This window comes from Homalodisca vitripennis, chromosome 1 (genome assembly GCF_021130785.1).
Source record: "Homalodisca vitripennis isolate AUS2020 chromosome 1, UT_GWSS_2.1, whole genome shotgun sequence".
Taxonomy (NCBI): Eukaryota; Metazoa; Arthropoda; class Insecta; order Hemiptera; family Cicadellidae; genus Homalodisca; species Homalodisca vitripennis.
This window is the reverse complement of record NC_060207.1, coordinates 104316431-104341412: the sequence shown is the minus strand read 5'-3', so window position 1 is coordinate 104341412 and position 24982 is coordinate 104316431. Positions and strand designations below refer to the sequence as shown.

General features: G+C 31.6%; 1 protein-coding gene across 1 annotated transcript in view; it reads left to right on the top strand.

Annotated features, from left to right (window-relative positions):
• The first annotated feature begins 358 nt into the window (after window positions 1-358).
• LOC124368525 (zinc finger protein 91-like) overlaps window positions 359-24982 on the top strand; it is a 35134-nt gene continuing 10510 nt past the window's right edge. The window contains exons 1-6 of the mRNA XM_046825769.1: window positions 359-815; window positions 7259-7438; window positions 7670-7774; window positions 16746-16903; window positions 19383-19541; window positions 23608-23794. Of these exons, the coding sequence (XP_046681725.1) occupies window positions 678-815; window positions 7259-7438; window positions 7670-7774; window positions 16746-16903; window positions 19383-19541; window positions 23608-23794 (927 nt within the window). The 5' untranslated portion in view covers window positions 359-677. The remainder of the gene's footprint in view (window positions 816-7258; window positions 7439-7669; window positions 7775-16745; window positions 16904-19382; window positions 19542-23607; window positions 23795-24982) is intronic.

Here is a 24982-nt window from a genome sequence, read left to right as displayed (position 1 = left end):
TATTAAATTAAAAAACTCATCAACGTAAAAACAAAATTACTGTCAGAGACTAAAATACATATTTTAGCATTAAATAGAAAGTGTTTATGTTATATTTGTGTACGAAGGCGTTTAATAAAAATGTACAACCAATAAATTGTGTTTTCATAAATGTCACTCTCTGAAATTGATTAACAACAAAATGAGGATACCGTTAGTCAAGTATTGAATTTTTCTCTCATTTTGCCTGTTTATTTTGTTTCGCTGTGTTTTCTCTTTCCTCCGGTTCTCACTGTTTCTGGGGTCGTTTCTAAACAGCTTTTCCAAGTGGTTTGGTTGGTTACTTCTCTTTGGAATGCAATTGGAAGAAAGGCCGAAAGAAGAAAGAAAGATTTCAAAATGGCAGACTTCCAGTGTTAGTAAGAGTAGGAGTGCCATAGATTTCACTGGGTTTCTCTGATAGTGCTTGTATTACTAAAATATAAATCATTACCAGTTTCTAATGAACTTAATAATAATTTAAAAATGTTAATTGCATTCCTGACTTTGTGTTGTGGTTGGACTGGAGAATGTACCATAATTTCCATACCCGAGGTGATCGGTGTCAATTTTGCTTCTGGGAGCTTTAGAAATGGAGCCTTGAAATAATTAATCGGAAGTGTTGTTCTAATTGAAGTGTATTTTTAATATTTTTTAAAATGGCTGATTTTGGAGACAATTTTAAAGAACTTTGTCGTCTCTGTGCGTCCTTTGATGCTATAAAAATGGAAATCTTTGGTGAAAAAGGGAAGGAAAGAAAACTCCTTGACAAAATACACGCTTGTCTGCCTCTAAAGGTAAAGTGCATTAGTTAGGTTTAGTTTAACAATTATAAATGGGACATTGTTAATCAATAGTAAAGATTTTAATCAATGAATTTTCCTACTATTTTTGTCTGTCAAAGTAAGCTGCCTCCAAGTTGGCACTAGATGTTCTGGCCTAGTAGTAGTACACCTTGTATTCCATTTTCTTAATTTATATGCAATTTCTAGGCTAAATTTTAGGTGTCTAAGTAATGATAGTCTACAATAGTGAGTAAATAACTCGTAACTGACAAGCATTGTACATATGGGTTCTAGCTAGTTTTAGAAGCGTACATTAATACCATTCTGACAGGAACAGGATCTGTGTCTTACAGGAATGGCTTATTGAAAACTTGAAACATGATATGACCATGTTAGTATATATCTTATCTAGGTTAGATAAAGTCAGGGCAATCCAGAAAACTGAATAGGTTAGGCTATTTAAGACTTCCATGAGATTGAATTATTGACATAAATTGTGAACTTCAAACCTGATTTTGTTTATTGAATAAGTTTCAAAATATATCTATAATTTAAGCACTCATCAAGAGTATGTTTTTGACATGTAGACTAGATGATCAATGTAATGTAGGGAAACATAATTTTTATTGGTATTTATTTACAATACCGTGACCATGAAAAATGGACTTTTTTTCATGGGTTGGGCATTTATAGCCAAGTGTTATTATCACAGGTGCATATAAACTGGGGGGAAAGTATATCATTGTATTATATTGATGCCTTTCGGGCATTATTGCATTAAAGATGGAAAATAACCGACAAAATTTTGTCGAACAACACTTGAAGGGTTAAGGATCAGGGGCATCACGTGATCTGGGATTCGACTTTTGCAAGCTCGAGTTAATTTTTTTTCTAAAAGAGCAAGCAGTGCGCAGCACTGCGCAGCGGGCAGGCATCGTTGACAGGATTAACGTCATCATTTCAGTAAAATTGCCAGAGGTACTGTCAAAAACAGAGTTTTCAGAGGATTTCAAAAAATCGTAACTCCTTTGATTTTCGTTGCCGACGAATTTTTTCTTCACTATTGTTTTCAGGAAAAATTGTAGTTTTCAGGAAAAAAAAATGAACATACCTTTCCATGGTCACGATTTTGTAAATTGATACCTTTTTATTTTCTAAATTTTAACCTATGTTATGGTATGATAAGTGGACCCGGTTTTTTTATATCGAAGAATAAGTAATCTTAGATACCTAATATTCGCATCTCAAATCCTACACTATCAATCGATATAAAAGTATCTATAGTCCTCAAACAATGTTTTAAATTAAAATACAAATTTAATACTTACAGTACCTAATGAAACAAATTATTATATAAACAAAATTAGAAAAATTTAAGAAGACCATATTTGCTCCTCTCACAGTTACAGTTGTTTCTTTGCCACAAATTTCAAATAGTGGGGTTTTCGGTACAAGTCCAACATGTTGAAGCATGTAAAACATTATAATCTTCTTATCATCTTTGAAAGCAATGTCGTGTAGTTTTCTAAAATTGACTGCCGCTTTTAATAATCAAATGTTACTTATGTAAAATTTAAATATTACCTTACGTGTATTATTTGAAAGTGTTTACAGCTGTTAATATAGATTATTTAAGTTAATTGTTCAAAATAATTGATCAGTATCAATTGATTAAATCTATGGTTACGGTTAAGTAATATCATTTGCCAATTTCGATATATAAAAAACTGGGTCTGCTTATCGTACCTTACCCAACCCTAGATCTGGTGCCATAGTAAAAAATTAAAGTGTTCGTCCTGTTTTCAACACTTTGGTAGCCCTAACAAAATCGCAGGCTACAGTATAATAAGAGGCCACCACCACAATAGAATCATAGTATATCCTTCAAAACAGTAAAAAGTAACTAAATGTTAAACTGTTTTGTTTGTTGCATTTTAAAGATACACATAACAGATAGTTTTTATATAATGTAATTAGTGTCAATATTTTTGTTAATACAGTTTAGATCATTATAAATGATTATATTATGGTGGTGGCCTCTTATTATACTGCAGCCAAATCACAAAAATTAAACCTCGCCCAAATAATGTATTAGGGATTATTATATATTTTTTGGCAGAAATTATAGCTTGTAGCAATGTGGGAAATAAGTTAGTAAATGGATAATCACAACAAAGTTTTCATGTGATAAATTTCAAAATTTTACCTCTTCCAGGGATGGTAGATATATATTATTTTAAATCCAAAATATAGACCTCTACTGATGATGGTGTAATTGAATAAGTAACACATGCCTATGTATTAGTTTTTCTGGTTAATAGGGGTAGACTTTAATAAACTGCTTACACTCTTTTTTTTCAGTTGTTAATCGAATTGTTTACAACTATACTTGACTTGTAATGTTCTCAATCCTTAACTGTGGTGCAAAAAATAAAAAATAAAAAAAAACAAAAAAAAAATAAAATAAAAAAAAAAAAAAAAACAAGGGAGCTGTATGTCCCTAGGTCCTAAATTTTACAAGATTTGTCTAGCTTTCATATGCCAGGATGGATTTTAAAATTATGTAGACTAGCTATCCTATGAAAATAATAATGTTTCAACCTCATGGAAACCTAGTTCTCTATGAAAAAATTGTTTTCAATAATCAATGACTCGTGTTTATTAGCAGAGTCAATGAATGGTTTATTGCCCCTTTTCTTTCTTAGCAGTAAACCATTAATACAATACACTGTCCAATGTTTCTAGATTAGGTGTTTTTAAAGTTTGCTTAATGTGAATACTCTTTAACAGAAGCAGATTTGTGAAACAGTGTTTCCAATTGCTGCTTTTGTTTTTAATATATAGGGCCTATGGTGGGAAGATGCTAATTAAATTTCAGTATATTGGTTTTCACCTTTTGCAGTCTTGTAAGATAGATCGCTTGTTTGGTCCTTTCAGCATAAATGAATGTGGGCTATAGATCAGCTGCCCAGCCATTTTGACATAAATGAGTGGAGGTGATCGATCGTCTATATTCAGTTTGATTGAACTGAGTTCAGGGGTGTCATCCATAGATTTTAGGAGAAGTTGATATGTTCTACGCACATAGTAAGCCTTGAAAGCAGCAATCACATCTTGATTTAATGACTGTAAGATCAATTTGGTGTTGAGTGGCAAGGAATATGACTTGGATGTTCAATTGAAGGGTGTCCAGGGGCGTTGTCAATCATCAGTAAGGGTTTGAAAGGCACGTTGTTGGATTCAAGGTAAGCCTTCACCTCAGGAACAAATAAATTGGCAAATCAATTGTGAAAAAATCTACAGTGACCCAACCTTTTTTGTTAGACCTCCAAAAAATTGGCAGCTTTGTGGCATTTCTTGCAAATACAACTGGTGACAATAAATCATCACCACTGAACTCGATTTAAGGGTTGTTTATTACAGTTGTTTATTTGGTTTGAGAATAGACTAGAGAATCAGATTTTTTTGACTGGGAAAACTGGGAAAAACCGGGAATTTGAAAAGAGGTTTTGAGTGGACACCCTGATAATTTACTCTAGATCTGGTATGGCTATGATCACCTTTGTAATTTGGTGTCCACACGTTATGTATAGTAAAGTTTAATTGCAAACTCTTATGAATGAATGACGTAATGGTTTTGGGTACTAATGGAAAGAGGAGATTTAAATCTGTCGAAATCAGTTTACACGCACCAATCAATGTTTGAATGAATGGATGGTATAAGAAAACATTGAAGGACTTTTTTTTATTGAATGTCAAAACAATATGATACTTGTTTTTCAAAACTATGACATAGTACTGAGTATGCCTCATGTGTTTTCATCTATTTGTTTTTTTGATTCTTTTGTATTTTGTACTATTTAACAGAAAAGTCGAGACCTCTATATAATAGATAACATTTCATATTTTTTGTCCTCTGTTTACCTTGTTTGTTTCTGGCTTATAGGACACAGTGTGCCCAGAAAGTAACCTCTGACTATAAAAAGATCTCAACTGGAATAGATATAGTGAATTTATATTTCAAAACATTATAACTTCTACTATTTTTCTGCTTGTTTGTTTCATCAGCTAAAGCATTTGTTTGGCGGAATATTTTTTAATGGTGGTAAATTGACTGCAGCTCTTGTGATAACTTTGGATGGCTCATCTTAAGTCAAGATTTAGAATTGATTATTCATATTGCATAATAAGTCAAATTAAATTTGATTCATAACAAATAGTAGCTATTCAAATGACTATTCAATCTAAAAGAGATTTTCTGTTTAAATCAGTTTGTTTGGTGAGACATTACAACCGGTAAATTGGTCTTTTCATTTGGGGTTATTTTTATTCCTTATTCTTATCGCTTCATGATTATGTTTAGTAGATATCATTCTCATTGTAATGTCAAAGAAAACTGACAAGCTGGTGAGTTAAGCTTTGCTTGTTTAATTTTGGGGTTCTCACCAGCACCTTAATAATACTAATTTGCTCAAATATTGTGGTACTTTTCTGTTATATACTCATTGAATACAATGGAAAATTTCAAAGGAAAACTTTCTGAAATATTTTAATAACTTTTATAGATTATTTTATTTTCTAAGTCACCATAGACTTTAGTTTGTCTGTCCACTCAAAGTAACAACACTGATGCACAGCACTATTATTCATCACATGCAATGAAAATGTTTGTACACAGTTCATATGCAGTCAATGTGTTTTATCATTAACAAATTAATAACTTAACAGATCATAATGTTGGTTGACGTAAACAACACACAATATGATCCCCCTGTCACTACAGCTTGAGGTGTATTAACCAACTAAGTTATGTATTTCAATACAGTAAACATTTTATTTTTCCCACTACTACTCATGCAAATGGAAGTTACTTTTCAGATAGCCTTCATATATGATGCTGGAAATGTAGTAAAATTATTAGATCTGCATCATTCTTAATTCAATTAAGAGAAGGGAGTATTGTTGGAGTAGAATTTTTATTCTTAAACATTAAGTATAAGACAATAATTTTTCACTTGAATAAAACAAATCAAAATTTAGACATTTCATTTTTGTGATGTTTTCCAAAAAGAAATGACGCCTAAGAAGGAATATAAAATCAGTATCTGTCTTAGGTCCACCATGTCCACCTAGGCACCCTGTAGGCCTACTCTCACAAAAACTGACCTTGATTCATAGAGTGAATACAGTTGGTTGACACATGTACTTTTAGCAAGGTTCTAGCAACCTTGAGGTAATAGGTGGCTTGGAAGACCGCTCAGCATAAGTTTACCAAACACTTTATATATATATATATATATATATATATATATATATATATATATATATATATATATATATATTATTTATTTATTATACTGTCTTGTGATTAGTAATCAAAATGTTTTACAATCTATTACAATTTTTTATCTTTTAGTTAGCCCTATGTAAGTAATATTTTTTTAAATCATATAAGTAAAATCTACTTCATAGATCGTTAGATATTTCAACTTTATTTTACCCATTTAATATATTAAAACGTTCATCATGATTATTCATAAAACATTAAAATTAAATTGTAAACAAAAATTTAATTTGTAAATTTAAATTTGGACTGTAAAAAATATTGGTGTAGCTTTCTAATTTACAGGTAATTGATCATAATTTAATAACGTATTAAAATTTTTACTATTTCAAAGGTTTAATTATCCGTATACAATAATTTAAACACCTATAACCCTTGGTTTTATCAAATAATTACAGTATAAAATTACGAATTTTTAAAACTAATATCGAAGTAGCCAACAGCTATTCTTGTCATTTTACTTTATCATGTGTTATGCAAATGTTCTATTCTATTTTTTAGTTCACTATTATCGTGGACAACTAGTTGACTACTAAACTTTAGCCTGGTCAACCAGTTGTACAGCAGCATAGTTTGAAATTATCTCAGTTAGAACAAGAACAGCTGGTTGAGTTGAATATTGTTTGCTTTAAGTGCTGCCTACTCTACTTTACATGCGCGCTCCGACATTGTTGTGCACCAGTGTCACCACTGGTTGTGTCTGGTTAATAGACTGTATAAACAGCAATAGTTCTGGCTCAGCTGAAACACAAGTTGATGGAGCTGTAGCAGAATCTAAACACCATCGTCAACTATTTGTACAACAATTTTTAGTTTAGCAACAGATCTTCCACGGTTAATAGTCCAAATTTCGCAATACCACCATCAACAGTTGTAACACTAGTTGTCTACAGCTAATAGCGGTCCTAGACTTGACATTATTTTAAAGATCATGATTATAATTAATTTTTAGTTGTATTAAGTCATTATGGTAGTAGAATTAAGGAAATCAGTGATTACTTGAAAAAAATAAATATTTTATCAAATTATGTTATGTGATATGCAATGTTACACCTTTACTTTTATCATGAAATTTTGTCATTTTCTTTAATACTATTTGAATTTGTTACAGGTTTCAGAAGAAGATCTTCTCCCGAAATCACTTTGTTACCGCTGTATTTACAACTTGGAAAACTTTTACGATTTTCGTAAAGGTTGTGTTGATGCTGTCAATCGTCTGGAGAGTTACGTTAATGAAACTTGGGGCAACGCTCTTGAACTCCAGTATAGACCACAAAAAAACATGGTCAGGGTAAGTATAACTGTTTTCAAAATGTCCATTGTTAAAATACATTGTACTACCAATCTACTGTTCACATTACACTTGTCTCAAATAAGGTATCTCAAATTGAACGGTAATGGGTTCTGGTAATCTTTTTCTTGTCTAATATACTGGTTGGTGCCAGAATTCTCCCATGGTGTGGGAAAGAAAATGTACCTTCCTGAAAGGATTGAAAATTAAGATTTATTTCCTATATTTCAGGACAATGAATTAGAAATGGAAGAACATACAGGTAGAAGTGTCCACTCAGAATATTCTGACAGCCAAGAGCCACCCAATCCTGCTGATTTTCTAGAGGCTCGAATGGTATGTACACCTGCTTTAGATTCATTTTGCCTTTATTATGGTGTTATTGTTGATCTTTATGTGGTGTAGGTTTATTTGAATTCTATTGAGTACATATACGAGTTTTACCAGGTCAGTTGTAAGATGTTCTAAACAGAAAAAAATTAAGAAAGAAATGAAAATTTTAGAAGCTAGTATTTTTACATTTTTTTTAATAACTTGGAAGAAATCTGTCTATTTTGTCTACAGAAAGATTGGAAATTGCACAACAGAGTTTCTTTTTGTAGGGGGAGGGAGTTCGTTCCTTGTAAAATCCATGTCGAGTTCTCAATGGACATTAGAGTATTGACTGTAGATACTGTACGTTGTTGGAATTTGACAATATTACACGCATAATGTTCAAGTTAATAATGTCTGGGACAAAACCCATGGAAGAAAAAATCAAGCACTTTAGACACCCTTTTAAAGGCCTTTGTAAGGTGTTTGAGAACAGTGTCATAATCGGAGGTTAAAAATTATTGTTTAGTGACTAGACCATACACATTCTCTCGATCTGCACATTTCTGGAGGGTTAGAAATCCTTAAGTAGTGTAGTCAGTTTACCAAATTGTTTGTTTAAGACTATTGCCATTCCAGCACTCATATTTTTTCACCATTAAGGTTTTTAGAGATGCAATAAGCATTATCAAAATATTAATTATTGTGAAATTTTAAAATAAATTTGTCCATGTTATCTTAAATTAATTAATGTCTCACCATGGTAGTCATTGTCTTTCCTCACGTCTTATCATAATTTATAAATGAAAATGTTTGTTAAAAGGCTTTGATAAAACTACCATCATTAATTTTTAATAGTTCCAAAGTTTGTTGTACCTACAGTGTTATTTTGCTCACTTTAATATAAAATTGGAAAACATGTGCTTTTATCGAATGAATTGAAATCTTATTTAACCCTACGAGCGTCCATCATATTTTATGAAGTGCACACCTGTTTTGTGAGGTTTTGCAGGCTCTCCTTGTAAAATCTATAATAAATCTAAATATTAACTTAAATATAAAGTGTTATATACCATTTTTTCTGCAAAGAACTGAGCTTTCAGACTGTATAATTATAAAGTTAGAAAAATAATTCTCTTACCTTAGAAGTAAAGAAATTAAAGTAAAAAAAATTAAAAAACTTTTCAAAAAAGTATGGACGTATATTTGAAATATTAAATATATTGAAAATTCAGAATAGCCAAATTATGGGGAATTTTGTCCTGAAGACAGAAATGTATAATGTTAAATAGTTTATATATTTATTATATATATATTTTTATGAAAAAGTGCACATTTGACAATATTCCTAATTGCAGTAGTTATATAACACATTGATATAACAACGTTCTTAGTCTTTTGCTATCAAAATGTTATATATTTTTCACGTACAAATCAGAGAATTCATATTCATTACTATCTAATTTTATATTTTATATATATGAGACAGCTTCTAAAAGTATACTTTGAAGAAAATAAACAGAAACTTTTTACAAAATATATTATAAGATATTGAAATATAGCACAAAAAGTCACAATAACACACACACAAAACAATTAGTAACTATATAACTACGAATTGATAACTATATAGCAAAGAAAACAGCACAAAATACACTGTAAATGGTGAAATTTACACTTTCATATCTCAGCAACAACAAACAAGGCATATACGCTTCACTGGAAATAACAGCTGATGAAAACGATGTAGACTAATGTTCAATACAGACTACGAGAAATCCAAAGACCACTAAACACAAAGTAAAATTCACGGGCTTTCAAACTGTATAGGTTATATGGCGATTTGACCGGTATTAGCGTTGTAAAATGAATTTAAAGAGATGAATGTTCATAGTCGAAATTTTCGACTATGACGTTTAGTGAAAGTCCAAGTCGTCGAAAATATCAACGATGGACGCTTTGAGGGTTAACCCTTTGAGTGCCACAGCGTCGCTAATTTTGACGGTACAAAAAGTGCATAAAGTGCCAGCGTCGCCAATTTTGACATTTTGTATTTCGGTAATATTTTATATAGTACAAGATTATTTTGGTCAAATAACCAGACAGCTGTATTCAATAGGTTTCAAACTATCAATAAATACGAGTTTTATGTTGTTTCTCTACTATTTTATTTGTGAAACTTATGTTGTTTGGGAACTTATCAAGAGGCCACTATTTTTTAAGGAGTTTTCCTTATCGGGGACAAAATAAATTACAGTATTAAAAAGCACACACTTTCTTTAACCTATTTTGGAATTTACAAGTTATTACGACAATCAATGAAATAAAAAAACTATAAGAACTACAATGAAGGAGGAGGAGCTCTTCTTATTGGAATATAAATTTTCTATTATTTCACAAAAGAAAACTCACAATTATCCAATAATTTGTGTATTTTTCACGAGGCCTTTTTATATTCTTTTGTGAAATAATAGAAAAAAAAAAAAAAAAAATATAAGAACTACGTTTCATTATTCGAAAATGTCAGGTTTTTCGTGTGTCTATTTGGAGACGATTTGGAGATAGGAAGTATGACTCATCGAGTAATTTTTTGATTCATTATGGAAGAAGGACCGTATAATGAATTTTATTTTTATCTCTGATAAGGAAAACTCGTCCAAAAATAGTGGACTGTGATAACACCGAAGTACCTGTGCGATGATTCTGTCTTCCAGACACGTGACGTAGCAGACACGTGACGTAGTAGACTAGTACCGTGTTGCATAACAGCCTTTCTTGTTGTTTATTTGCCGATAACCAAGCATTTGAGTAAATACAAAATAAAATAGTAACTTATACTGTGTTTTACTGTATTTCTTTACAAAAGTAATGTAGTGATTTGAGTTGTGTCCAAGCGAAAAACGTGAATTTTCAGTGTAAATATTATTAGGGTTATTATTTAGTAAATATAAACTTATATGTAAATATTTTAGCAAGTATTTGTTTCTACATTTACTAATCATATTTATTTGTGTTATATTGATGTTTTATTAGATTTATTGGGAAAACTACATCATTAGTAAGTAATTTCTAAACTCTGACAAATGAAGTACAGTTTATAAAATGTCGGTACCGGGCAGCATTTTGTTAATACATATAATGCCAGGTTTTTAAAATTCTAGAATAAGATATTACACATGGGTTTTATATAGAATTATATGGCCTTTATCATGGTATAAAGAAAAAAATCTTAAAAATACTGTATACACTCAAATTGGGTTGAAACTTAACTTTTTATACAAAAGTAAAAAAACTTTTTTTATAAATACTGAAATTTTTATATTTTTATAAATCAAATTTTATTTGTAATGATATGTATTATATTCTGCATTTAATAAGAAAAAAAACAACAACAAAATGATGGAAATCTGTTTGGTTATTTTACAACAGCTTTTTTCCCAAAAGCTTACAAATATGTGGAAAAACAGCCTGGCACTTTATGCATATGCCTTCGGAAAATACCCGTGGCACTCAAAAGGTTAAAAATGTAATATTAAATATTACTTCAATATACTACATAACTTTTTTATTGTATATATTACACTGTTACTGGAATCATAATTTTAAATCACTTATAATAAAATCTATTCATAATTACTACACACTTATTCACCACTGGCAGGGTGGCCGGAATAAGCCGGGGATTTTTCTGAGAACCGGACAAATTTCAAAAAACAATTTTTACGTCTCCAAGAACTTATAAATAAAGATATAATTTGACAGTTTCTTGAATGAAGAACTGATTAATCTCGAAACATCGTATATTACGCGATGTGGTTCGTGAAATTGTAAGTGAAGATCGACATACGTTCGTGAGCTCCATCTGACACCAGTTGATCTAAGGTTACCTCCACTAGTGTAGTGGAGTTTATCTTGGTTAATTCTACCCCTGTGCCACGGCAAGCCTCCGTCTCCCCCCCCCCCCCCAAAAAAAAAAAAAACGTAACCATGCATTGGACAATTAAAATCGGCCGACCGATCTCTTCGGACTTCGGCACTAAACGAATTGTACGCTTTAAGCGGCAGAGCGGTAATAACCGTGATACAAACTGTCTTTTTTGTACTTAAGTATTATTCAGTTGTCGAAGTGAGATCTCCGGATGAAGTTGTTCAACTCTTATTCTTGAGTGAAAATAGTGTTTTAAAAGACATGTGTTAGATAGATAGCACAGGTCTAAAATGTATAGTGTTATAAACAGGCTCAAGAGTTCGGTTCCTTGCAAATCATTGTTTAGAAATAAAAAAAATATTAACTTTAACCAGTTTGTACATATATGAGTTGTTGGTTTATATCCATTTAAGCAAAGACCAACTAATAGAAGATCTAAGATTTCAACATAATTATAACACTCGAAATAACGCTAATTTTAGAATACCCCTCCATCGCTCAACATTCTATGAAAAAAGCCCTTTGTATTCGGGGTTGATATTGTACAATAACCTACCCTTAACACTTAAGTCAATGACCATAGGAAAATTTAAAAATGAATTAAAGACTGTTCTTATTGACAAAGCTATATATGAAATAGATGAACTACAGCTAAACCTCCTTAGTTAATTCTAAATAAAAATCAAGTGTTTGTTATTTTTCTGACTAAATTTTATTGTAACGTAATAAAATTACTATAAGGCTTTAGTATGTATTGTATATTATGACAATGTACCAGTTCACTGTTGTAAAAAAACATGTAAAGAACGTTTTGTACAAATAAATATCTATGTCTATGTCTATGTTGAATAATACAAAGTTATGTTGATAAGAGGTGCAGCCCGGTTTTTTTTAGTAAACCAGAATGTCAGTTGGATTTTTACAGAGCTTGATAAGATACCATTTGGAGAAGAAAGTAGTGTGTTAGTTACAACTAATAACGTCGAGAAGGGGGCGTTTGTGTCATGTTGCACAGCAATGAAAGAATGAGCTGAGGAGTGAGCGGCAGGAGAAACATTTATGTTTAGAATTGGTGGCGGATAAGCGCTATCGTGTGGTACTGCCCTGCTGCTCACTTCTACCACGGCCAGTACCGAGTGTTCCCCATATGTACAATGAAAACATTAAACTTTTAAGACCCCGCCCAATCTATCGCTCACCACTGACCGCTAACTGCTCGTATCGCCGATATTGTTCACATTATGCTACAGTAGTTGTGCAAATTCTCTCGCAACTTTACTTGCCAGTGTAAACTCAACTTAATGTTGTTGCCAGTCTACAGACGACAGACGGCCAGCTAATCGAATCAACCACGCTCATCAGTTTTTGTCGTCAGGGCGGCATTGGTTGGAAATCCCGTCAGTTCTCTTTTCAACTATACCTGATCGACTTCAACGCAAACGTGACGATAGACCACGAAATAGACCAATGTGCATGAGGATCTTTATGTCTTGTTGTTTCGTAGTCCTTGACTATAATCTAACGATACTAATGCATTCTTCATGTATTGGCCGTTATTAGTGGGATATAATCAGAGCCACGATACCTGCGAAATCATTATCTCTTACCAAAAGTTCGTCCACCGCTAGACGTCTAACCGCAAATACTGGATTGCAGTCTGCTCCATGGTAACGCTATGTTTGTATTTATTTATCTTTTATTTCCCAATTGGATATATGTATTTTCTAAATATCACAGCAAGGAAAGTTATTAGGAGGTATACATGATGTTATGTCGACACATCGAAAGACACAGAGATAAAAACTAAGGAGTTTAAAACAGATGATAGTGATAAAATTGTCACCAAATTTCTCGCATATCGCTAGTGACGAAATGCTAGAGCACCGCATCTTTGTGGCATTTCTTGCAAATATTGCTAGTGACAATAAAACGTCATCATTGCACTTGGCGTAAGGGTTAAATACAGTATTACAGTTGTCTATTTGGTTTGAAAATAGACTATAGATATTCAGCAATTTTCAACCGGGAAAAAACCGTGAATTTGAAAAGAGGTTTTGAGTGGCCCTCCCTAACTGATAACCAACATGACTCCTTCTGACTTTAATAAAGTTCATAGAAGGGGAGGTGCTGTAATTATAATGACCAAAATGTAAACTCACTGAAAGACCGACTAGATATCTTGAACCAAAGAAGAAAATCGAAGAAGTACCAACAATCCAGGGAAAAAATTAGTCAATAATAATGATATTGAAAGCTAGATATTAAAAATAATTTAACCCTTTTAGTGCCAGAATAAAAACAATTCAAATTCCTTGAATGCCACCCATATTTTGGAAGTACTATGCTATAAAAGATAAGTTTTTCCAAAGAGGTTCTACCCAAAAGTGTTACGCCAATTTTTGCAAGGTTTTACTTAAAAAATAAAAATTTTATTATTTATGGAACAATAACTATAATTTCTTTTTCCCTTTGTTCTTAATAAACTTTTCTAACTATAAAACATAATATCGTGGCTGATCAACCCAAGAAATAGTAACTAAATTACCTCTATGGGTAGACCACTTTTCCAGGTTTTTCAAGGGTTTTCATACAAAATTAAGAAATACTGAAAGTTATTTGATTATGCATTGTTACATATCTTCTTTTCAATAAAATTTGTATTTTTTACTATGCATACTTTTATTAGTAAAATTCATTTAGTATTTTGTCATTTTAATTTTAAACTTTTTTATATATTTTTTGGTTTTAGGAGGTTCTGTAGTAAAGAACCATACTTACAGAAGGGGTGATTTCTCTATTTGTAGAAATCAAAATTCCAAAATACAACAATTATTTATACATTTCTCTAGTTTCAGAAAATAATTTGATGCAACAGAGCGTATTTTTTTTTGAAAATTGACATTACCGTGGCAACATACTTTATTACAACAAAAATAGTTATTCCTTACATGAAACAGTAGTATATCACACCAAGAGTTAGCAATAACATATAGTTTATCAATAACTAATACAAGTAAAAAATTATTTAGTATACTCATCATATTTATGAATCCGGAAGGCATACATTTTATTACATGTCAAACTTTGTATTTTCAACGTTAGAAGCAATGTTCAAATTTTCTTCTTATTTGAAAAATATAAATTTTATTTCTCCACTAAACTCATTCTGTATTTGAACACATATCCGTTATTGTTATAAAAATGTACAATAATTGATTTATTACTGCTGTCATGGTTTACTGGTTCACTTTCTAACAACTCTCTTGTATCACTAGATTAATCTAAATAGTTCCTATCCATTTCAAATGCATATAATGTTGGTAAAATTCAACAAATAAATAAAACTTGCTAAAATACAAACTTGACACTCTAAACCTATAGGCCTATGTAGATTAATAATCATGGGTTATTTTTAAACAAAACACTAATTGTTTGTTTCACTACATCACTCCCGTGAAAGAGAAATACTTTTCAAAACATGTTTATACCACTTGATTAAATAATAACTTAAAATAATGTTACATACTTGCAACAAGAAACATAAACAAACAACATCAAAGAAATGAAAAGAATGAAATTTAATACAATATTCTTCTTTTGTCTGACGTATCAGAGATAGAAAAGTACCGAACTTCATACTAATCGATATATTTATTAATCCAATATCGAATGCTACCATTACTTTAGTCGAAAAGCACTATAGTAACTTTATAAAGTGGCTTTTTCGTGGCGATGTTTGACTGTCGTGTAGACAGTTGATGGTGAGCAATGGTCACCAGTTGTTGAGAGTGATATAAAATAAAATACATCACTTCATTTTAACCACATTGAATAAAATGTAACATAACAAATTATCTACAACCAGGACACATTTCATAGTATTTGCATGAAAAATTAAAAAGTTATAGCAATTTTTGAAAAGTTTTCCAATTGTAACTATCACTAAGTAACATCAGATGTAAGCTCAAATGCTTAGCTGTTCATTTACATACATCACAGCTGTATTATGAAATGAAATGATAACAAAATGCTAATAGTTTGTATATTATTAAAAGTGCATTAGACCAATAGTAAAATGTTTTTAAATAAACATTTTTTTTTAGTTGCACTCAACAAATATGGAGAGGGAAAGTGTGTAAACCTTTTTTACAGGTAACACACATGTAAGTAGATTTATTCCTTTTCCCACCACTTTTGGTGCTCTGTGCACTGCACACACAATAGTTTTTTTCTTGGCCATCAGTTATTTTTTCAAAATATTTACTACTATCTGAATTTCTACAGTTTCCTAAAGTATGTTGCGGGGTCCCAACTTGCTAATCTGACAGATTAGGCCTAGAAGCTTATTGCAGATTTAACCAATTCATTGACAGTTGTCCTACTAATTGAATTGAGAATTCAAGTCTAGTCAAAGGTTTATCCGTGTTAAGTTTATATAGTATGCAATCTTGTTTAACAGTTTACAATCATCCTTATAAAAATATTAAAAATTCCCTTTTTCCAAAACTTACTAGTTCTTCTGTTTGTCATCAAAATATTGGTCGCTCCCATCCACCCCTCCCATAAGATCTATAAACTCCTTAATAATTTTAGGCTTGTTTGTGATAAAAATTCTGTTACCTCTTTATTTTGCCCGCATTTCATTTTCCGCCGCTAACAATTCTATACAGATTCGTCATGGACCAAGAAAGCATTTTTGAATATTTTTACTGTATTGAATATACCATTGAAATTTTAGCTGATGAAAACTGAATAGAAATAGCGTAATTGTTGATTTTCTGTAAATTATTTTTTACAAGGCCGGAAAACGTGGCACTTTAAGTGTAGTTTGCATAACGTCCGCTAAACCAAATATTGACACTTAATGCGTAGTTTTTGTAACGTCCGGAAAACAGAATGTTGGAACTTAGATAGTGTACTCAACGGCATGAAAATCGGATATTGGTACTGAAAGGGTTAATACTCAGTTCAAAAAAATATATTTATCCTCATCTTTTTCAATAAAATAAGTTTAGTTAATCTCAATAAGATATTGCTTAGGTACGCCTGTACTATGTATTGTTACAGGATAACGAGCCAATACAGTCCTCTCCACAGTATATGCACATGCAATCATCTCCGCATTATACCAAGGAGCAGATCATTGAGGTCAATGCAGGTTCCTTTTCCTGCCCGTCTTGTCCTCAGAGCTTTAGCAACATGTCTGCTCTCATTCTTCACTCCAAGTAAGTCAACCATATGAATTATTTTATCTAGCAAAAGTTGCAAAATATAACAGATAAAATTTATTTTGTAACTTCTTTTGACGAAATCCTCAACAAACTTTAGGTGGATAATCAAAGTATGACAATATCACATTTTTTAAATAATATTCTACTTTAATTTTTAATAACTATAATTTTACTTCAAGTAAGTTTGTATATCATTAATGTCTATGTACGTGTATTACAGTGCTTGTATTCATGGATGAAAGCTGATCAGCATTACACAATTTACCAATCCCTAAAACATATTTTTTCTTTCTTCTTTGTTTATGAAAAGCTGTTGAGAGAGAATAAAATCTTTGATTAATAAACTGCCGTATGTGAATATATATTTTCATCCTATGCTAAAATTTCATCCACATGATCCTCATGTGAATGCAAGGTTCATTCTCTTTTAAAATTAAAGATCAGAGTAACCAAATATTGTGGTATTACGCTTCCTTAGAGAGATAAAGAGTGTAACTATAGCAATCGGTCAATCAATACTCAACCTAATGTAACAAGCATTTTGTAAAATATCAAATTGATATTTATATTTTTCCTTGGATTCAAAGAATTTAGAATAAAAAATAAACAAACCAAAAGACTGTGTAACATAGGCAACTCTTAAATGAAATAACCAGTATTTCTGCTATTTTATAATTTCTAAAGGGAGTCTGTTATATATTTACGGATCTAGGACAGACTTTGTAATTTTGTAGAGCTTTAGAAAACCTGCTAAAATTATATAAATACTTGTATTGTAATTTAAAATGTCCTGTTTCAATTGATGAGAGGATAAATTATCTTTAGTAAATAGCAGTATGTTAAAAGGAGATAGATTTATGATGTTTTTAAAATAACTAATTTTATAAAAAGAGGTTTGCAATGATTTAATTTGTGAGAGTTAGTAATTTTTTGGAGTGCCAATATCCTATAAATCCTTCAACGAGGGACGTTTCACAAGTCCATATACTCCCAGCTGCAGGAGTTATTCCGCTTACTGTCACTGACAATGTCAGTCATCAAACCAGACATTATTTTCTAGGTTACTTTTTAAAATATAATTAAAAATAACTGTATAAAATCATAGGAACATGTAATGTTTTATAACTGTACTATTGGCATCATACGAAATGACAAATTTTCTTAATCAGACTACGCCTACAAATGCTATTTTGCTCTTATTTGGCTGCTTTGGTATATGTAGAATTGCTAATAACCTATAAGCTCATAGTTATATTAAACATATCATGCACAGTGTTGTAATTTAATAAAAACCTGTTATATCGGCCCTGCAATATAACACCTCCGATATCCAGCCTAGTGATGAACTGTATGCAAGTAAGGAATACCACATGGGCAAGCTCAATCACTATCTCTCCCACACGTCAGCTGGTGAGTCAGTGACAGTGATGAGGGCTTGCCTTTACTACTTACAGAAATAATAATCTTGGCCAAACAGTAACATCAGTTTACTATCATTTCGAGGAGATTTTGTATAAAAAGAGTAACTGTTAAAAATATTATGTTTTCACATAAATTATATTTGTTGTATGTAAACAGGAAAACCTGAAAATATTTCATTAATTGAAGCATGTAAAAGGAATGTAACATAATAATTACTTAGTAATAGTAATCACTTAAGAGACTAACTAATGACATGCTAATATTTTTAGATCATAATTATTTTAGATTTAAGTTTAAAGAAAAAAGTGTTTTGGAATCCTAAAGTTGTAGAATGAAACAGATTTAATAAGATTCGAATTTCCTTCCAATATTTCGTGATACTTTTTATTGAATTGCTCCAACGATTTCAGTAGCAATTGAAGTATCTTAGGCCAGTGTTTAGGAATCCTTTAGCCATAGACAATAGCAATTAATGATATAATGCATGGTGGGGCTATATGAAGTTTAGGAATGGAAGTAAGCTTATCTTAGATATATATTATGTAAGTGTCTATAGTTAACAAGTTCAAATAATAAGCAAAATTGCTAATGGTTCTTTTTTTAGGCTCTGCGTGTAAGTGAGTACTTCTGATTTGAAAGAATTATATTTTCTACACCATTGTTAAGTTTGCCCTGCTGCCAAGATCAAGAAAATATGTGAAGAAGTGTATATGTACTTATAGCCTTTGTAGTTTAATCGGTCTAAGGTAATTCTACTGCCATAGTTTTTTGTCTTGTTTTTCCAATCAAGAAAACACACCTCGTGTATACAAACACAGGTCTGAGAAGACTACTTCGGTAATAAATTGTCTACTTTTAGTCACCGTAATACACATTTTTATCACTATCATACTCTATTTAGGACTTGTTTATCTCAATCACTTTCTTATGACATAAGATTAATGATTTATTATTTTGAATATATTGTAGTACTTATCTGTAATTGTGAAACAAAGCCTATTGCAACCATCTATCGAGAATGAAAAGTTTTAATTTGGATATTTGTTTCCAGATGTCACATGGGTGGAGGTACCCTTACTGTGACTGGCAAGAAAGATGCTGTCCGCCTCTTTACTTGTCCTGTTTGCGGTAAAACATTTGTCTCCAAGGGCAATTTGTCCAACCACATCAAAGTGCACTCTAATGAGGGATACACTCAAGTACAGGAAAGGTATGTTTTCTAATTTTGCCAGTGTCAGTGTCTTTATAGTACTGCTGATTGTAGTTAGTGTTGCAACTACTACTGGCTTACAATCTCTGCAGTAATCAAATTTTGATTTGAAAACTGAAATGAAAATATTCCCTTGAGCTGATTTTTATTATTCCTCAACCAAGCTGCAATAAAATTCATTGTGAAATCAAAGTAACCATTAGGAGATTGATTTTTGTATTTCTTTAGTATAACTTTGTTATAAATAGTTTTGTGTGTATTTATATATACAGGGTGTATATTATGTCTGGAAACACCCAAATATATCCTTTAATAATTTAAATATAAATTTGAAACCTCTTACAATCGTGATAGAGATTGGGCATCTACTTTTTGGAACAATGTTTTGTTATGTCACACCAACGGGGGACGTCCTGCCGAGGGTATCGTGAATATTCTTAATGGAAGCCTATACCTTGTGATACATAATTTTAAAGGTAATAGCTTACTGAATTGAATGCCACAAACCGCATCTCAAAGGAATTATTCTATCAGAAAATAGAGCATTTTTAGTATTGAAAATTTACTGATGTTCAACAATGTAATTTTAACATGGTTCTTGCCACAAAATGTGTTACACTAATTTTTTAGCATTTTTTAAATGTTCAATTAAAATAAAATAAACAATTTATTTTTAAGCTGGTTTCATTAGTACAAATTTACCAGTTTTTATTTCAATGAATAAAACTTATGAGTCACTTTCTCTGATTACTTATGAATCTGTACTTGGTGTTTTCCAGTCAGCAGGAAGGTTTAAAGAGACAAAGGTCACTAGCCTATGAGAAACATTATTGTGTTATTAATCATCTGGTCTACAGGTTTCAGTTTGTTGAGCATGGAGCTTTCACTAGACAGGTCTAAGCTTGGGAATTACAAATGGACAAAGGTCATATCATTCCTGTCGAGTTAATCAGTGTCTCTGAAGCATTGCTGTCAACAAGTTATCTAATTACAGTAGTTCAGTTTTTATTTGGCATTTTAATGGAATTGTCTGAAAGAGAACGAATTACTCTGTTGATGATGCGAGGATATGGCGATCGTCAAAGATCTTATCGGGAAGTTTGTAATTTGTTTAATGACACTTTCCCAGAAAGGAATCCCATAAGTGTTTCAACAATATCAAAAACTATTGAGCGTTTTGAAATGACAGGGAGTGTACGTAATCGGCCAAAGTCGGGTAGGATACAATCTGCAACAGATGAAGAACATGCACTAGATGTTTTGCAAACATTTATTGAAGACCCACATACATCGCTCAGAAAAGCTGCACAGCAACATGATATGCACCCTATGTCTGTGAGTAAGATTTTGAAAATTAATAAATACAAACCATTTAAAGTTCATTTAGTCCAACAGTTAAGTGAGGATGATTACGACAGAAGAGTTGAGTTTTGTGAACTTGTGATGCGCAAATGTGATGACAATAGAGATTTTCTGACCAACATACTATTTTCTGATGAGGCAACTTTTTTCCTAAATGGCAATGTTAACAGGCACAATTGCCGTTACTGGGCTAGTGAAAACCCACATTGGATTACTGAGTCCCATTCACAGCAACCACAAAAACTGAACGTATGGTGTGGAATTTTAGGTAACAAAATTGTTGGACCCTTTTTCATCAATGGAAATTTAAATGCCGAACTTTACTACAATATGCTCCAAAATGAAATAATCCCAGCTATTCAAATTGCATCAGGAGAATACTTTGATAATGTATGGTTTCAGCAGGATGGTGCTCCACCCCATTATGGGAGACAGGTAAGAGAGTATTTGGATTTAAGGTTTCCTCATAAATGGATTGGCCGAAGAGGAGAAATCGAATGGCCTCCAAGATCTCCGGATTTGTCACCAATCGATTATTTCCTATGGGGTCATTTAAAATCCAATGTTTATAGAAGAAAGCCTCATAATTTGGAAGACCTAAGAAACAGGATTATAGAGGAGATTGCTTTGATAACTGAAGAAATGTTAGGCAACTCTGTCGAATCATTTTACACAAGATTGGCTCATTGTCAAACCGTAGAAGGAACACAGTTCGAACAATTGCTTTGACACCAAATGCAGGTAAAACGTTTGTTGTAAGACTTTTCTAACAGCATACATTATTTTTTATTTGTAATAAGAAATCAATAACATAAGTATTTCCATAATTGTACTGTAATAAAAACTGGCAAATTTGTGCTAATAGAACCAGCTTAAAATGAAATTTTTGTTTTATTTAATTGAACATTTAAAAAAATGCTAAAAAATTAGTGTAACACATTTTGTGGCAAGAACCATGTTAAAATTACATTGTTGAACATCAGTAAATTTTCAATACTAAAAATGCTCTATTTTCTGATAGAATAATTCCTTTGAGATGCGGTTTGTGGCATTCAATTCAGTAAGCTATTACCTTTAAAATTATGTATCACAAGGTATAGGCTTCCATTAAGAATATTCACGATACCCTCGGCAGGACGTCCCCCGTTGGTGTGACATAACAAAACATTGTTCCAAAAAGTAGATGCCCAATCTCTATCACGATTGTAAGAGGTTTCAAATTTATATTTAAATTATTAAAGGATATATTTGGGTGTTTCCAGACATAATATACACCCTGTATATATATATATATATATATATATATATATATATATATATATATATATAAAAGGAGATATCCTGACTGGCTGATATATCAATGCCCACCAAACACCATGGAAAATAAAGGAAAGGAAGAGACAGGATTTACACAAGATATTTAAAATAAAAAATATTTTCAAGAATAAAAGAAAAAAATGAAAACAGGTGAAAAGAGAAAACTTAACTTGGAAGCTGCAGAAATAAGAAGAAAAAAAGAAAAGTTGTGAAATAAACACATTCAAACTGTAACGATACATGACCGTTGCAACAAATGTCTGCCTTTGCATTGGATTTGGGGTTGGTTGGTACTACAGATGAGCTGTTTTGAAAGCGACCTATTAAGTTAACAGTGCGCGAGGGGGGGGGAGGGAGAGAGAGGGGAGGGAGAGGGAGAAGAAGCGTGGACTCACTTCCCCCTCCTTACCAACCAATCACTCGCCATTTACCACTTGTAGGGTATGTGTTACATTACAGCTGTTTTACAAACCCAATAATACAGCTGTTAACAATAAACATTTGCTTCAATACTTCTTAATTATACTAACATATTAACCCTTTTAGTGCTACAGTGTCTACGTCGTATTTTTATATATATTGGTTCAGTTTATGCAATTTACTGGCTGTAAACGATGACAGTTCATCCAAAAGCCATAGAGTAACAATATTTGTATATTTGATTGCCGATGACCAGCTGTTTATACGTCTTTGATGTGAAATAAAAAGAAGGTCAGTTCGGATGTTTATGTTGTGAGCGAACTGACGCTGTGCTTTGTTTACTCTGTTTTATCTTATTTTATCCATTAAATTGTGTTATAATTGTGAAATACTACTTCATTAGTACTTCATTACTTTGACGATTCTAACGAAGACAAAGACTATGAACCATCTCAATCTTATTTGTTGTGTAAAAATAAAATAAATTATATGAAACTTGTTTAGTTTTAGTTGCAGTTTTTTACAAATTTTTTTATAACAATCCAAATATGTACAAATTATTTTTTTGTATTTATTTCTATTTATTGGTTATTTATCTTCAATAAAAAAAGTAACAAGATATGACCTCAAATAAAGAAACAGTAACGAATTTACTAAAACTCTGCATTTATGCACTAAAATGCTTAGCACTCTTGGGTATGGCAATGTGCCAGACCCCTTAGCACTAAAAGGGTTAAATAGATGCAATGCACTATTCTTAACATAAATAATCATATTTAATAATAATATTTGTTATTACGTAACAAGAAAAACAACAAAACCTTTTTATTTATCTGTATATGGTGTTATAAAATGTTGTTCAAATAATTTCAAGAAATATTCTTAGAATTTCTTGTTGAAGTCAGACATTTAAATTTCAGCTACAGTTTTACAACTACCATATTTATTTCTGGTTTTATTGATGTAGGCCATTCCACTGTGAGCTATGTAACAAATCGTACACTGTAGCCAAACACCTGTGGGGACATGTGAGCACAGCTCATAGAGGTGATCCCAGGGTCACTTGTCAATACTGTTTGCGAATCTTCTCTACCAGCCAGAACCTCGAGGACCACTGCAAGACCAAACACACCAACGAATACCAGGAAGCTCAGGTACTGCATTCTACTTTTAAATTTGTTTAAATATAATATATCACATGTTTGTGTTAACCAAGTAAAGAATTGCTTATGTTCAGCCTTAAGTAATTATGAATTATTAGCAGAAAATGTTATTGACTTTGTTCAAAGAGACATGTAATGCTGATTGCAATTTTCCTTTTTTAAACAGCTTTCTTAGGTTAGTAAAATAATAATGACAAGAAAACAGAGAATACTATCAATACTGAACTAGCAAATTAATTCTTTCCTGAATGACAGTCAGTTGTTAATTAACCCTTTGAGTGCCACAGGTATTTTCCCAAGGCATATGCATAAAGTGCCAGGCTGTTTTTGGTATATTTGTAAGCTTGGGAAAGAAGCTGTTGTAAAATAACTACCCAACGGATTTTCATATTTTGTTTTTGTTTTTTTTCTCATTAAATGCAGAATATGATACATATCATAACATACAAAATTTGATTTATGAAAGTATAAAAATTTCAGTATTTATAAAAAAAGATTTTTATTTTGTTATAAAAAGTTAAGTTTTGACCTAATTTGAGTGTACACAGTATTTTTCAACATTTGTTTCTTTATACCATGATAAGGGCCATATAATTATAAATAAAACCCATGTATAATATATTATTCTAGAATTAAAAAAAACATGGCATTATATGTATAATCAAAATGCTGCCCGGTACCAACATTTTATAAATTGTACTTCATTTGTCAGAGTTTAGAAAATACACAATAATATTGTACGAGGGTCGTCCAGAAAGTAAAGAACGTTTTGTTATAAGTCAATAAAAACAAAAGATAAGAGCATGAAAATTTATTTATAAATACTTATAAACTTACTCTATTTTTCTACAAAATCGCCGGAACTGTCAAGGCACTTGTTGTAGCGTGGCACCAGTTTTTCTATATCGACGTTATACTGTTCTGCCGCCAAGGAATGAAGCCACGTTTTTACTCCTTCTTTGAGGTCTTCGTCACCCAAAAAGTTTTTTCCGCCTAAAAACACTTTCAACTTTGGAAACAAGTGATAGTCACTCGGAGCCAGATCTGGACTATACGGAGGGTGTCCGAAGATTTGCCATTTGAAAGAATTGAGTTCTGCTTTGGTTCGTGCACTGCAATGAGGCCGAGCATTGTCGTGGATCAGCACCACTTTCGACGACAGCATTCCGCGTCGTTTGT